This window comes from Buteo buteo, chromosome 2 (assembly GCF_964188355.1).
Source record: "Buteo buteo chromosome 2, bButBut1.hap1.1, whole genome shotgun sequence".
Lineage (NCBI taxonomy): Eukaryota > Metazoa > Chordata > Aves > Accipitriformes > Accipitridae > Buteo > Buteo buteo.
The window spans coordinates 37,950,125-37,967,726 of NC_134172.1; the positions used below are offsets into that span (position 1 = coordinate 37,950,125).

Here is a 17,602-nt window from a genome sequence, read left to right on the forward strand (position 1 = left end):
TATTTTTCTTACATATAAACTTCATTCATTCTAAAAATAATGAAATGTTAACAATGGAAACAGGGCCAATATTGTATTGGGAAAAAAAGAGTCTCGAGGGAAGCAGACAAAAAGGATTTTGAATTAACCTTGCATAACTGAGTCCATGGGAACTTTTAAAACAAAGAAGGGTAAACCTTCAATGGGGTCTTGAAATGATTGGGCTGTACATTTGAGGCCTAAGGCAATATGCCCATATTATTATCACATGTAAAAAGAATTAGTGCATTCTGAAGAACAGAGAGCAGTCAGATAGTAGAAAGGAAAGAAGTTACAGTGAAAGGCATAAAGAACAAAGGCAAACAGAAAGATTTCAGAGAGTGATAAAGTATTTATAGATACTATTAGAATCTATAATTTAACTCTCTTCATCTTGAAATTAGGAGCCTGTAAGATCTTACGGTTTACATGGCTTCATGCTAAATGTAGTTTCACATACTTTTCTATATGCAGGATGTCTGCTTTCTAAAAATAGTAAGTGTCAGTATCTCCAAAATGGTAATTCCATTCCCCAGCTTTTGGAACAGTTCTTTCCAAATGCATGGGTAGGAGTTCATCCCTTTTAGATAGCAGATCTGAAATGCAATTGACTTTTTTTTTTCTTTCCTTTAATCTAGCTCTCTGAGAAATTTAAATTTAAAAAATGAAGAAATGGAGACAATGATTGAAACACACTATTTGGGGCACTAGTTTGTTTATATTTGGTTTGCTTATACTCAATAGTTATTTTTCAAATCAAGCACTATTAATGGCAAGTGTGCCTCTTGAGGTCTGAATTTAACATTCTCATAGCAGAAGATTCAGTACTCATTAAATAGATGCCTTTGATTGCCATCACCCTGCTACAACAAAGTCCTATTGAACATTCACAATTCCTGCAGATTTCAATTATGGATTCTGTCAAAAGTAAAGTCTAAATTAAACAAGGATTTTTGCCTTTCCTATGTGGTTGTTCAGAGAGGGAGGACTAAGAGAAGGAGGTCTATAACTAAAAGCAAAACGATACTTCAGCAGCTTTCCATTGGGTTTGTATATATTTCCTTACTCCCAGAAGGAGCAATATGCAAGCTTAGCATGTGAGAGAAATTCCAGTAGCCTGGTTAGGTGAGTCACTAGGACAGATTTGCAAATGCAACTCTAACTAGCCTTCGCTCTCCCTTAATATTGTTCAGTCACTAAGTTCCTCAAAAAAACAAAATATAAAATAAAACAAAAACCCTCTTTTGCACAAATAGAAGTAGCCATCCATTGGCCTGGCCACCACTATCTTACAAGTCAGAGAAATCCTAAATTTTCATGTCCACGTTAAAAATAATTAAAAAAAAAAAAAAAAAACCCACACCCAAAACCCCCAAAACCTCAGACTTTTCTAAAAGCCTCTGAATTATCCCCCTCTTCAACATTACTGGCAGGCAGGCAGATACCATTTTCAAGTTATAAAAATGAAAATAAATTTTTAGTGCCCATTAACAGAGGAAAAAATTACCATGATGTTATCAATTACTGTCTTGCTAAACATTTAGCTGATCTCTCCAGTTTGCTGTGACAGAAGGGCATATAACATTGTGGCCTAGTGAGGAAGAAGTTATGAAGCCATTAATTCATTCATTTATAAAGCAACAAATTAACTTTCCTTCTTCACATGCACTTTGAGGTCTGAAAGGTTAGCCATACCACCTAGGTGTCTTAAGTACATAGGAACTGCCAAAGATCATATAGAAAAATGATATGCAAGGGTACCCAACTCAGGATGCAACTGCATGGAAGCAAAAAAAAGAGAAAGACTATAAAAGGTTTATGGAAGGAAAGACTATGATAAGGTAGACCAGATAAGCTTCTGGAAATCCAAGCCAGCTCTGACATTTGAACACGCTTCTCAGCAATGTTGTGGGCCACATGTTGGCAACAGATATTGCAGCACAAGCGCAAATATACATGGGCTTCCTGCAATACCTATTTCTGACATGTAATTAGGTTAAACCTTCAAGCCTTGTTTCTCCATCTCCTCCACATACCATTGATCAGGGGAAAAAAAATGTAGATTATTTGCTCAGACCTGTCTATATTGCAGGGATAAGTAACATGTTTCACTATCCAATGCTGCACCAAACATATGAGAAAATAGAGGAGAAAACAGGGAAACAAGACATTCATCAGCCTGCAGGCATCACAAGTGCTAAAAGGATGCTTGTAATCTCTTAGGTGAACACACACACATACACAAACACACAGTCATTTACTGTACTTTCACAGGCTTTAGCTTGTACTATATTCTCCTAGCCTAGGCCTCATACTTTTCATCATTCAGCTCTGAATAAATCATTCTGAAACTTCTCCTTACATGCAGTTGTGAGCTTCATACATTTCCATACTTCTTGCTTTCCCAACGTATAATGGAAAAAGTTAGAAGAATTGAAAGTGTTTTGGAAACAACAAATCTACACAACCTGATAAAAAGGCATCCTTATAGCCTCACACTTAGCATTCAATTATATTTACACTGCTATTTAAGCATGAAAATCAAACCTTAGCCAACAAAATACTCACTGCACCAGACATAAAATATCCTTCATGGATTATTTGCCTACATGTCTGGTTTTAAAAACATTCACAATGCAAAACAAGCCAAGAAGGACCTAGAAACCCCTGCTGCCTCCCTGCATCATGTCCCACAACACACAGGCACTAGCACTCCATTATCCATTAAAAGTGACGCAGGCAGCAGGACTGAGCACGTATGGAATCCCTGTCTCTCTGCAAACCAGGTTCATATCAAGGAGGGGGAGTTTCCCTATTGTGTCAATCAGCCCTGGAACCTGTCAGAAACTAGGGCCCAGCTGATACAAAACATCTGCAGTCACTGCACAGGCTAGGGCAGACCAGCATCACTTAGACAGATGCCATCCCAATGATTCAGGAGGTGGCAGCAATTTGCATGAAGCCACCCAAATGCACACTTCATCACTGTTCTAGAGCAGGTGAGAATACACATTGATTTTCTACGTGGTCCAAGTTATCTGGTACAGCATCAAGAGTGACAGCAAAAGAAGAAGGGCCCCAATACAACAGCATACTATGGCAAGTACCACTGCTGGCTGTAACAGTGGGAAGGAAAACAGTTTCAGGTTCCTCCAGTGACTAAATGCCAGATTTCCTCAGGACTGTCTCATCGCACACCTCATCCATCCTGACAATCTGCAGCTAAACAGCATGATAAACAGCAGCACATACATTCACAACCATCAAGACGAAAGCTCAGTTTCAACAGCAAACTAGTTTGCCACGGAACTACAGCAACCACTGGTATCCAGTTTCTGCACAATGGTGGCAATTCGCTTCTGCACTGGAACAGGCACCTTTATGTACCATGGCATCAGAGGGCTGAAGAAAGTACCTCTGACCAGTCTAGAAAAAAGCTTTCTTCTTCAAAGGCAAGTTCTGGAGTGACTGTTGCTCATCCCAGGTCTGCAAGACAAAACGATTCCACCATGCTGGACTAGTTTTTCTGCACCAACAGCAGCAGTCACATGGAGGTAGGGCAGAAGTTCATGCATCTGATTTGTTTGCTTCTTCCGTCAGCTACTGTTTGGAGTCCGGCCACGCCTATGCAATTCCCATGGACTATGTGCCTCCATGGACTATACACCTCTCCCACATCATTACGTTATGGTTAGGAGGATCTTCCCCAAACAACCTGCAGCCTACAAAAGCTATAAATGCATAAGCCAAAGCATCTGTCTATAGATCCATAAAGGAAAGAGATCCCACAGTGTATCACAGTTACTTCCTAACATGATACCAACCTGCCGAGTGCTAGGGAGCATATATCTTAACTTTCAGCATAGGTATTAGAAGTTACAACACAGCCTCGATAGTCAGGTTGTTGCAAAAGGAAAAAAAAAAAAAAAAAGGATGGAAAGAGGGCAGGTGGGCAGTTTTCCTGCCTTACTCCAAAGACCATATGCTAGAAAGCATAAATAGTCATTAGCACAGACACAAGAAAAAAAAAAAAAAAACACCCCAAGCTTTTTCCTTTTTTTCCCAAAACGAGCAAATGAAAAGACAAAGATTTAAAAACACAGAACAATCTTTAAGAACTAGCAATACATTCTGACCAAAAAAACTTGCCATTTTTTACGTACTAGGTAATGTATAACTATATATAAACAAACAGCACAAGACAATTTTCCAGAGAAAGAAATAAATCATTACTGACAAATCAGTGTTATGCCATACCTCCTCAAAATTTTTGAATAAAGATTGTTTATGTTTTTGAAGCTTGATCAATCTGTAAATCCCAAGGAAAGAGCAAAGAAGAAAAGGGAATATTTAGCAGATATACTAACAAAACTCTGGAAACAGAGAATATGATAGGAAACTGTAGCAAGATGAAAACTGGAATTAAAAATAGACCCTTACTTTATTTCTTTTGTTTTTAAAAAGAGGATGTGTTTAAATGAGTCAGCATATTGAGGAATGAAACAAACTGGACCAAATTAAATTAGTCTTTGAATAAAACAACACAAAATAACCACCTGCACTAATCTCAAGTAGTGTCACACAAACATAAGCAGAAGAAAAAAAAAGCTTCAATTGAAAGTTTGCCCAGGAATAAGTATTGGGGGGGGGGGGGGGGGGGGCGACAAAAACCATAATTGCACTTTAAAAGTTTACTCAGATATATTTCTGTATCATTTGTTTTACCCTTAAACATCAAATACACTTGGCACACAATTTAAAGGATGTTTTATTTGACTATCAATTTTAAAAATTCAAAGTAATATCCCCAAATTTATGCCATACTCTTTCTAAACTGGCCATTAAAAGTTAGAATTCACCTTCAGAAGCTAGCTTTAGTCTCCATGACTGGCTTTTAGTTAAATATATTACTTCATTTCTAGCTTTTTCAGAACATAAAGTATTTAGAAAGAAACATGGAACTCCACTATGCGGTTTTTAGACTAACATTTTCCTGGACAGAACCATCTTTAAAGAACTCAGAAGGTATAATTGCTAGAGTATGTTTTAAATTTAACATCCTATTTAGATAGAAAGAACGTTTTCTGTCCAGTAAATCAATTGAGTACCAGCATACTATCAAACCTAATATCTACCTGTTACTGGCACACAAAGTAGCTTTACAAGTAACTTAATCTTTTTTCCTCAGTTTCCCTGCTTCAGAAAATAAGCATATCACTTACAGATTCTGAAGAATATTTACACTTTTTTAAAATTCAAAGCACTGTTTAAGAACCAAAGATTCTTTTAAAGGTTTCACTTGCTTTCTTAAAATGACCTTAGATTTGCAGTTTCCAACTCCACTAAAGCTTTCATATCCTTCCGTGCATTAAAAGATCATTTTTAGTTTACCATAATTATTACAATTACCTTTGTCACTTCCATAATAATAGAAGACCGTCTTACTGATAGCACACCAACGCTTCTGCCATTCAAAGCCAAGAAAACTGTGGTCTGCAATTAATACAATTTGTGTTATAACATTTTATGTCATTATTGAACACAAGTACCTTACTTCTTTTCAAGGGTGAGGTAAGAGGAAGGAGGAGACAGGAAAGGCACTAAGGAAAGGAAACAAAATCTGGATATAAAGAGAAACGGGTGGCACTGAGAAGGAAATTAGAAATAAAAATTGGTGGTAAGAAAACAAATGGGAATTTAAAATCATATAGAGAGAGAAGTCATGTGTAACATTAAATATAAGGAAATAATGAACAACTTCCTAAATATTTCCTAGAGTTATTGCAGCATTAAGTGTGTATTAAAGTGACAATATAAGATTTATTGAATCAAGGTAAATATTGACTGAACCAAAGCAGAGATCAATATTTGCCCTCTTGAAGGAAAATAAATCTTGATGCTCACTGAAACATGAAGTCAACATATGGTACTTTTACATACATTCCTAATGTTTTCTTCAAAAATATTTGAAAGTCTCTGAATTATGGCTGACAGTGGACTTTCACAGCATGATTTTTTTTAGTCAATAAAGAAATAGGTTTTTCTTTTAATACTACAGGAGCAATTATGTGCTGCGTTTCTTCTGCATAATAATGCTTCAACATTTCAGCTTCTATTCCATTTTATTTATCACTCCTCTATAAAGTTATTTGTGTGTATAAGATCAAATAGTGAACACAGATTTCACAGATATAAAATACACACTAGTTTTCGCAAAGATAGTTACTTACCTTTTCTGCGTTTTTCCAGGTATCCAGCCTTCAGAACAAACTGAAGATCCTGAGCTGCAATAGGAGGAAACTGATTTCCTGAAAAAAAAAAAAAAATTCTGTAAAATACTGCTTTTCAAGAAAAATGCTATGGTAGCATTAATAAACTTACAGATTTTTACACTCTCAATATGCAGGAGCTACTGGAAAAAATAATTCTAGTATCTGCTATGCCAAATTATTTTAAGTACAAAACCCCTTTAATTATAAATGTCAGAGCTGTTGATGCTGTCCTCTCCACTTTAGTTAGGAAAAATACAACTGTGTAGCAGGCCCTACAAGTCTCAGAAGGAAAAACATTTAATTAAACAAGCTACGGCAACTTAAAAAACATTAGTTTGTGCTTTGAACATGGGCTGTAAAGCAAGTTGGATAATGAAAGAAGTAAGTTTTCAAATGTGCAAACAAAACCAAGTATCACAATTCAACACAATTAAACCAGGAATGTGGTTTTCAATACCAGCTTTGTACAGAAACATCTTGAAACAACATACAAGGTGAGGACCCTCTATAACACCATCTACAAAAAAAGAAATCAGATGAAGAAATGATAAAAGGTGATGCCTGCTGTTGACAGACATTGCCTAATTTGCAATATGACACAAAAGTACTGCCTATAGGATCTATATCCTGGATAGTGGATAGACCAAAGAAATTGCACAGTAGTCTATGAAATTGTTCATCTACAGATACTAATTTTGGATTTTGTAGAACATGGTTGCATTTGAAAAATGGTGAGTATGTTCCACTGTATTTTTTCCTTTTTCTCAGCTGCTAATTCATAGCTAGAAGCACGAGACCTACCATTCAACCCTGCCTCAACTTAAAATAGAAATCTAGATGTTAAAAATTGTGTCTTCCATCCAGCATTCTTCCCCTCCTAAAACAACAGAACTATGATTTAAATGGAGCTCCTTGTATTAAGAACAGGAATATGTTAGATATGTCTAATAATTAACATGTATATAAATGTCATACTGTTTACCACAAGCAAAAAAGCAGAACAAAAGCTATCCCTGTGCTGTTGGTTTTAAGTGCATGTGAGCATCACAGTGAAGTTCCTACTACTTATTATCATCAAATATTCATAAGAGTCACTGTAGGTAGGTGGCAAGTTTACAAGGCAGCAATTACTCATCAAAATATATGTAATCTCATTAAGTTCTACCAATATAAACATACAAAAAAGGACTGATATCAGCAGACAAGCCCTGTGCTAAAAAACCACTTTAAACTATGCAGTGTGGTCTAAAGATCAATTGTCTGACCTTGAACCAAGAACACTGTCTCTGGAAGGTGATGCCAACTTCCAGGATTTTTAGGCTGTCCCTTAAAACAGAATTTTTTTAATCAATGTCCACAAATGAGTTGGTTTATGGTGGTCTTATTTAAATACAATTGTGAGAGGAAAAAGACAAGAAAAAGAGATAGGAACGTGCAGAGAATGCTATTTTTTAAACTATGAAAATAGTCAAAATGAGAATGCATTCCTTAATACAACTGGCTCTTCAGACAACAAAAGATTTTGTTGGATACCATAAGGCAGTACATAGAATTTTATATACATTGACATTTCCACTGAATTTTTTTAATTAATACTATTTTAAAAGATTAGGAGTACACTAGCTATTATTTCAGCTTCTATGGAATTCTTACTACTGTGTTAAAAACACAAGAGTTATTGGCTCCATGTACATGCATTATAAAATGATGCAGTTGTCCCCCCTTGCTTGATAATATGCAATCACTGCACAGCATTAAATGAGAATTTAACACAAAGACATTCGCTGGCTGGTATGTGATAAGTTTAATAGTTACTTAAAAAGATGATCTAATGATGATACTATGAGTGGGGGAGGTGAAGTGTTTTACAAATATACATAGTGTGCTGCTTTATACTGGTCATTGGGAGGCATCAGTGTGCAACACTTACAGCTTTACCTCATCCAGTAGGACTCATTTTAGAACAGTGCATCCCCACAGATGTGGAAGACGTAAAACCTCATTAAACAAACAAACAAACAAAACCATTTCACTCATAAATTTTTTATTTTAAGAATTTCAACCACTATTTGAATCTAATTTTATACATTATTGTTTGTATCAGTTTGGGTTTTGATGAGGAAGTTTGATAAGTGATAATTTAGTGAACAGTCAAATCAAATGAGACATCTAGTCCCAGAGGGACACATACTTTGGGGACTCCTTGATGTTATTCTGCCTGTAGGTAGAAGCTCATCTGAACTGACTACTTCACAGCATCAAAATTCTACTCACAGTTTTGCTACTTCTGCTGAGAGAAGTCAAGATTAATTTGATGATGGCATTTTCTGAAACTACATTTATTTGCATAGGGCACTGAAAGCTTGCAAGGAAAAGAACCTCCATGAAAAAAGGCAGTCTTCCACTGTTCTGGTGACACGGCAGGAAGAAGTCCTCCTCCCACTCTCAACCTGCAGAGAAGACAGTTTCTTTTTCTGTTCCTCAAAGCAACTGAGGCAGTAACTCCATGAAACAAGCAGCAGCTGGTCAGCCCCACTGCCACTCACAATCTGTAAGTAGCTGAAGCAAAAACAGATCATGTGCATATTATTATCCTTCTGTCAGAGAAGCCTGGGAACCAAAAAATATGATGGAACTTTAGTGGAAGGGCAGGAGAAACAGACCCTATTGTAATATCCCAAGACACATACAGCTGTACATGAAAGAAAAAGCATAAATCTGGTTAAATTCTTTCTTTCGTTGCCCTGTACCTCCAGAAGGAAGGGGAGGGAGAATAAGTAGTATGAAAAGTATAAAGGAAAGAGAAAGAACCACCTCCTCTCAGATTCTCATTAACTGCAGGTGTTGTGCATATGCGGCAGGAAGAAGGCACAAACAGATATACTCTTGCCCCTGTACTGCAACAAAAACAATGAGGGGAAGAAACAAGAGAGAATGACATCTTCCTTACAGCTACTGCCTAGAGTCAGCACAGAAGACTCCTAAAACTGTGTCACCTTTCTACTTTTCTTCCATTTTTCTTAATTGCTTTACTCTCTTGCCCACATCTCAAACAGGATTGAGCAAACTGTAATCCCTAGATGTGGGAACTCCCAACTGAAAGTTCGGAATTTGCATACCAGGTTGTTTTTTGCAGTTGTTTTCAATCAAAATGTTGCTTCCCCATTCATTTGAAATAAATCAGGCTTGGCACAAATATCAAAAAAAAAAAGTATCACTAAAGCAGCACTTTATTATAGTAAAGCAGCATTTGTTTACATTACACTAGCAGCAGAGATGAGAGACTCATTAATTGACTACTGCACAGGACTTCTGAATTAGACAGCTCCTTCTACAATGAAACTATTTAACACTGAGAAAGACTGCCAAGAAAGAAGGCATTACTATTTTTTTTAATAAAGAACTGCGAAGCAAATTAAACAACTTGCTTCAAATCACATACTCCTTTACAGTTTAGAGCTCTGAATTCCCAAATATTATAGTCTCACGCATGCCCCAGGCTGTCTTCAGGACAAGGAAAATTTTTCCCTTCCTTCACGGATGCAGGTGAAATCGCCTGAATTTCAGCTTCCTCTAATTTCACTGGAGATTATCCACTGTGAGAAATGAAACATAGATATGCAAGGAGCTTGCATCCTAGGGAGGCAAGATAGCCTACTGGTATCAACTTTCTTGGGTGTCTCAGTATTTGCTGCTCAGATACTTATGGTCAAGCTGACTACCAGATCAGAGCAAAATTTCTCTCCCAAAATCAGACCAGCACAGACCACTATATCTTCCTACCTACTTCCTACCCCTGTATGGTCCATTTCCAGATATGTCTCAAGGATTTAGAAATAAAGATGTTAAAAAGGCCCATAGTCTTCCCTGGTTTCTCCTTTGGCACACTGTAGTTTCCAAAGCCAATTTTAAATACCAAAGAGTAAAGTGGCACTGTGAGTCAAGAAGTGGTCTGTGGCTTGCAGCTGTGTGAGTTTACAGGTGGAGAAAGGTTCAACAGTTGCTCCTGTGTACTCTTCCAGACCTAATTTCTGCTGTATCATTGCCCTGACAGTGGTGGGCAAGCACAGAGTTAAGGATACAAAAAAAGCCTCCTTTCCATTCCCGAGTTTCTACCTCACAAATGTCTCAAACCTTATTCTTTTGATGTGAAAATCAGATCAATACTATCCAATATTGGGGGAGATTATTATCTTGCATTCCTAATATACAGTATAAAATGAGGGAGGTCCATCTGCTTAATGTTAAAGGTTTTCCTTCTTTCTTGACCACCCACTCACAGATGAATCTCCCAGAATAATTTCTCTTCTTATCCTCATGGGAATTACTCCAATGTACTCCAAACTAAAATCTGCAAGTTATGCTCCACATGCATATTCCCAGACTGATGTGTACAAAGGCCATCAAAGACCAGATCAAAATATTTATGAAGCCTAGACCTTCAAGTTTTAGAAAAAAGTAAATTACACATATAATGCACCAGGCTCTTCCTCTTGGTTCTAGGCACTCTTGTGCCAAGTGAGCAGCTGGCAGTTATTATAATGCTATTGCTGCCAGGCTAAAAATTCCTCTGGTGAAAAGAAAATGAAATGCTCTCACTCAAGCATAAAGCCAGCTTTTCCTACCAGTCATGCTTTGACTTCAGAAAAACATGAACATTATTAACATAGGTGTATTAATGTACAGGTTCCACTGTACGAATTCCTCAAATCCAGTGCATCTTGTGACTTCAGAAGGACCTCAGACTACAGCTTATGGCATGGCTACAATTTTTGCAACTTGGTCATCAGACAGTCAAAAGCTTGAATGATGCAATTTTGCACTACTGCAATAGTGAATTTGGCCTGTTACTTAAAAACCATTTCATCAGTGTCACTTCACATGATAAAGTATTAAATTCAATTACTATGCATGGCATTTTGATTTTTGGAGGACCCAAACATGTTAAAATTTCATTCTGTATAAAAAATAAATAAAACAAAACCAGCTTGTATTATGCTGCACTGTATACCAATAGGAATATTTTTTATTTCTTCAGTGTGGGCTAAGGGATACATAAAGCAAGAAATAATTAGAGGTCAATGCATTCTAAAGAGGTGTTTAGCATGCTTATGGGAAGTTAAACAGGCAAAGTAGAGATAAGTGTCATTCAGTAACAGCCAAGTGGTTGATTACAGCTTACTTTCCTAGTAGAGGACTATAGGTTTAACTATTATAATGGTAAAGACTTCTTCCTCAAATAAGAATAACTCACTGTTCTTCAGTCCTTGTAAAAGAAAACTGCCAGGATAAAATACATTAATTTGATTCTATGGAGAAAACAGTGATTGCTATTTCTTTATCTTCCTTTAACTAAAAAAAAAAAAGAAAAAAAATTGCTATTATTGAAAATTATTTTTCCAGCTTCCTTTTTACTGCACTGAAGATCCATTTATACAAAAGGAGAAACTGAAATCCATTCCTGTTTGAATTATTGTTATTAAAAACTTTGACATCAGCTAGAAAACAGAGAGGAAAAATGCTGGCAATATGAAAGTGTATCTTGTAATCTAGTGTGAAACTGGATTTTTCTCTAAAAACAAAGAGTTGCTACTCTTAAGTATTGAAAAATATCCTTTAAAATGCAGAAAATGGGGAGGGGGGGGTGTCCTCAAGCTTAGGGCTTTTATGATATCTCTCAGGCTGCAATTCTAAATTGGCAAAGATTTTCTGAAAATATTTGTGTTAAAGTTGAGTAAAGGAGTAATGTTCCTAGCAACACAAAAAGTATTTTCATCTTCTTTTCTTCCCTCCCACCACACTTCTCACACACTTCTCCCAAAATTCTTCATATCTCTCCATTTCATTTTGATCTGGAAATACAGCATTTACCCATTTTAAATAGCTGCTACAGAGGGATTCAATTATCTTTGAATCTGTACATAGCAATACACTGGGGTCACATCTGTTGCACAAGCACTGTGAATCTAGGCTAAAGAGGAGGTATTTTACTTTCATATGCATACCTTCTCCATACTTCTTTTTTTTTTAATTAAAGAGAAGATTAATGTATACTGAGTTTTTAAAAATCCCATTTCCTAGAGTCTTCTGATTAAGGAAAAGTTATCAGTAGGAAGATCACATGAAATCTCATTAGCTTCATTAACTGTCTTGAACACTTTCACAAAGACTACTTCAGTACTTTGCAAATGTAGTAGCCTAATAGCTCTGAATTAGTTTAACATGCAAGATTCAAGAGATAAATGTTAAAGAAAATGCATTTCATTCAGGGGAATAAATATAATGAAAATATTTAGCTTTTGAAACATTGATTCAAGAAAAGCTAGCATTTTGGTCTTCAAAGTGCTTGTTCCAAAGACTGCCTAGTCTATGAAGTTTTGCTCTGGAGCCATCCCCAGCATTCACCATTGTGTTCTCCAACAGTTTACAACAGTTTTTGCAGAATAACTTGCCTTGATATATTCCTCTAAGAAGAGCCAGCAATGTATTTTATTAAAGAATACTTAAAGCAGTGTCATCTGTTTCTAGTTTTAATTCTTTCTAATTTGGGATATGAAGTATTGGTTACAAATACTAATACCACACCCTCAGAGGCCTAAATGCTGAGTATTTCTTCTTGACTCCTCCCTTGGAAGGATAGCGGTATGAGCATTTCTCCTCCCTTCCTTCCTGTAAACTCAAGAGAAGGCAGTGGGCCAGACAGCCTAAAAACCACTGCAACATACTCTTTACAGAAATATTTAGTTCTTTTAAGCAGTTAGCATGCTTGAGATCTGTCTCTTTGTCATTTTCATTTAGCTCCTAATTAAATAACTGTGTATTTAGATATTGTAAATTTTAAAAAATCTTAGATGGCTTCTCAATCCTCATCTGTTTTCTGAGCAGTTTCTTTAGTAGTTATAACATATTTCATTTCATATAATCATAGAATGTTTTGGGTTGGAAGGGACCTCAAAGATCATCTAGTTCCAATGCCCCTGCCATGGGCAGGGACACCTTCCACTAGACCAGGTTGCTCAAAGCCCCATCCAACCTGGCCTTGAACACTTCCAGGCATGGGGCATCCACAGCTTCTCTGGGCAACCTGTTCCAGTGCCTCACCACCCTTAGAGTGAAAAATTTCTTCCTTATATCTAATCTAAATCTACCCTCTTTCAGTTTAAAACCGTTACCCCTTATCCTACCACTACACTCCCTGACAAAGTCCCTCTCCAGCTTTCTTGTACGCCCCCTTTAAGTACTAGAAGGCTGCTATAAGGTCTCCCCGGAGCCTCCTCTTCTCCAGGCTTAACAACTCCAACTCTCTCAGCCTGTCTTCATAAGAGAGGTGCTCCAGCCTTCTGATCATCTTCGTGGCCCTCCTCTGGACCCACTCCAACAGGTCCATGTCCTTATGTTGGGGGCCCCAGAGCTGAACGCAGTACTCCTGGTGGGGTCTCATGAGAGCGGAGTAGAGGGGCAGAATCACCTCCCTTGACCTGCTGGTCACGCTTTTTTTGATGCAGCCCAAGATATGGTTGGCTTTCTGGGCTGCAAACACACATTGCTGGGTCATGTTGAGCTTCTCATCAACTGATGCCCCCAAGTCCTTCTCCACAGGGCTGCTCTCAATCCACTCATCACCCAGCCTGTATTTGTGCTTGGGACTGCCCCAACCCTCACACTCAGCCTTGTTGAGCGTCATGAGGTTCACATGGGCCCACCTCTCAAGCCTGTCAAGGTCCCTCTGGATGCGATCCCTTCCCTCCAGCATGTCAACTGCATCACAAATCTTGGTGTCATTGGCAAACTTGCTGAGGGTGCACTCAATTCCACTGTCCATGCCACTGACAAAGATGTTTAACAGCGCCGGTCCCAGTACCGACTCCCGAGAAAGCCAATCTTCACTGGTCTCCACTTGAACATCGAGCCATTTTCCACAACTCTTGGAGTGCAACCATCCAGCCAATTCCTTATCTACTGAGTGGTCCATCCGTCAAATCCATGTCTCTAAGAGACAAGGATGTTGTGCAGGACAAGTGTCAAATGCTTTGGCACAAGCCCAGGTAGTCTTTGACAAAGAAATTTTTTTTTAATAAATTATGGGAATCAGCCAGTCAGAGTCCATTTACCAGCATCTACAGTCTAATGGAATTATCTTGGATCATGCACTCCTCATCCAAACTAACTTTGAATTTATAAACCAATATTGTCCTGGACTTATGCATTCTTTTGTTGGCTTTCAAATCAGTTCTAAAACACTCACTGTTAAATTTTGCATAGCACCTTAATGTACAGAGGAATTCATAGCTTTCACCCCTTGATCCAGATTTGATTTTCACATAGGTAATTATTAAAATTTCACAAATGACACCCACAGCACATGGCGAAAAACAAAAAGTAATGTTTTGTGCTGTGAGCAGGCATTATCCCCCAGGGTTATAAAAGGGGCCATTGCACGCTTCACAGGAACAGCCTTCCTGCTTCTGCTGTTTCTCAAAGATTCTGAGGTAAGACGACAAAAGACAAGTCTTTACAGCAGTAAAGAAAAAGCGTCTTGTACAAGGTCTCCCACTCATGCCACTGTAATATATAAGGCATAGAAATGTAAAAGTTTTGCTTAAATACCTCCAAGGATCATTAAAGTTTAATCAATCATTCCAGTGCGAGACAGAAAGGTCTCAATCACCCAGAGGCTCACACTACAGCTTACAGAAAAGTGTATCAGTTGTAGAGATTGACAATACAAATTTTGCCTATGCAACAAGCAGCTCAGCTTCCTATTTTGTTATGAGAAATAAAGTATGCAGGAAAACATAGAGATAAAAACAATGTCTCTGCATTGCAGATAGAAGCAAGTCAAAATAGACCATCATGGATCAATTAGAGGTACTGCAAATTCTCATGAAATGATGTAGGCAAGCTGAAATTTCCCAGCATCGTCTCACAGACAAGCACACACATCCAATTTTGATTAGAAACCGTAAGTACAAATTCAGAATATCTACACGATAGCTGAACCACAGAAGGTGCTGTTAGCTAATCAAAGAAAATTAAAAGGCCAGGAATAAAGAGTCTACAGCTGGAATATGACCAGCATGATGTCAAAGTGCATATGGATAGCATCTTTAACCACATCATGTTTCCTGTATTCCCAGATGACTGATAGGAAGAAAGTCCTATAGGTTTATCAAACAGCAAGTTAAAAGCTAGCTTTTAATAAGTCCAGGTGAAAAAAACAATTTTCAACTTAACATCTAAAACATCTGGAAAAGGTAATACTACAATACAATTGTACACTGCAGTTTACTACTATTTTTAAATAGCCACCTGGTAAGCATAAGAATCACTTGGAAATAAGCACATATCACAACACCTGAAGAAAAACAGGGTAATCAGAACTAGAAGTCTCCTATTACTTTTCTGATTTTGTCATAATGTTTTTAATTCGTACTTTTGAAATGTCCAAAATTTCACCTTTGGGCAACTGGCACATTTCGTTCAGCAAATAAGCCTGAACTGAAACTATGCAATGACAACTATTTAACTGAACATGAGAGGGATTTAATACATTTTGGCAGAAAAACTGCCAAACGTCATTTCTTACAAAGCTAAACAATGAACTTTCAAATTATATTTAAAAGTTAGTAGTACATATTCTTTTAGTTTCAGCTTCCTAGTAATCCAAGTATTTATCACTCAACAATGTTTTGACAGATCTAAGAGCGCTTAAATGACATGAACTCTGTGACTCTTACACAAATTTTGGTAATACCATGCAAGCTAGACTCTTCACAAATCACACATCCATTAAAGGAAAAGCATATAAATTTTCTTCCTCTTAATTTTATCATTTCCCAATTTGTTTTGCCCCATATCCTCTCCTAAGTAAGCTCTATTGTGTATACCTCCTTTCCTAAATTGTTCTGTTTCTAGTTCCAGAAGCTAGTTTAAGCCCCCTTTACAAAAAAAAAAAAAAAAAAAAAAAAAAAAACACCACACCACACAACCAACCACACAGTACAGTTTGAGAAGTGCTAAATTTAGCTGAGCAGGAAAATCATCCAACGTGAATTTCAATCTGATAGGGATATTTGAGGAGGGGAACATTTTAACTACTGCTCTCATCCAAAGCGCAACACACTGGAAACACAGTGACGAACACCAAAGAAATCCAGGGAAACAAGGAAATTCTCCCACAAAACAACAACAAAAAAACCCAGTGTGAATTGTATGATGTTTTATATATGGAAATCACTTATGCCAAGTGGCAGCCCTCTTGGATTAGCTGTGTAGTCTGCAAAGTTCCAACTGTTCTGACTCCTGGCCAAAGGCTTGGCCTGCTAAACTTCTGAAAGGAAACATACGTACACACTTCGAGCATTTTAAATGCTCCAACAGCTCATATCCTTGATCAAAAAAGTTTTAACATTATTGGTTGGAGCTGAAAAATCTTTCATCTGTATGAAGGAAGAGATTAGAATTCCTATAGTCAGCTAAAACCAGACTCACATCTTTAAAAGTGACACTTGCAGATTTCAATGAGAGGTCCACGAAAGCTACAGTTTTCATTTTCCACATTTTATGTACTCCTGCAAATACAAAATGGCTTGAATGTTCTGCCTCATTGCCTCATTTTTGATACATTCCTTCTACTACTGATAATTTAAGTAAAAAGCTACACTCAGTGATCAGTGAACTATCACACTCAAAGCTCCTCTGCATTCAAAAGCTAATTTGGATTAAAGATGGAGGTATGACTTTACGCTGCAGTCTGCATGTAAAGACAAGCCTTTTTAAAATAAAAACAAAAGAAAAGAAAAAATCTCACAAGAGAGAAGACAGACCAACTGCTCCAATTCTCCCATAAGCCCCATTTTATTACCCCTAGTCACTCAAAAAGTCCACTTTAATTTTGAATGGCCTAAGTGATAACAAGCTATAGAATGTATTTCCTTTTTCACACATGACTTATCGTTCTCAGATGACTATGCAGTTCTTACTGGTTTTAGTATCAAGTAGGAACATTTGCGATAATTTTTTTTATCTGCAGTTAGCAACAATTATTTTTATTTGGATACCATCTATGGGGATTGAAATCCAACAGTAAAAGAGGATCACTTCTATTGACTTGCTAAATGCCAGCTTGTCTTTTCCTATGGTAAACGCATACAGGTTTCCATATCTTCAGCATCTACCACGGGAAATCCCAAAGTGTTGAGGGATTGGAAGTTCACAAACTAGAGTTACCATCATATTCTGCAACAGGGGTCGCAATTTGGGGAAAGAGAATCAAGAGAAGAGCTGTCATTGAGTTTTGTGATATCCATATA

General features: G+C 37.3%; 1 protein-coding gene across 3 annotated transcripts in view; it reads right to left on the minus strand.

The window, feature by feature from the left end:
* The window catches only part of SKAP2 (src kinase associated phosphoprotein 2), a 120,677-nt gene that overhangs the window by 42,432 nt on the left and 60,643 nt on the right, over positions 1 to 17,602 (minus strand). For all 3 annotated transcript variants that reach the window (XM_075051158.1, XM_075051151.1, XM_075051142.1), the window contains 2 exons: positions 6,249 to 6,326; positions 5,428 to 5,511 (listed from right to left, as the gene is read on the minus strand). In XM_075051158.1, coding sequence (XP_074907259.1) covers positions 5,428 to 5,511; positions 6,249 to 6,326 — 162 coding nt within the window. The remainder of the gene's footprint in view (positions 1 to 5,427; positions 5,512 to 6,248; positions 6,327 to 17,602) is intronic.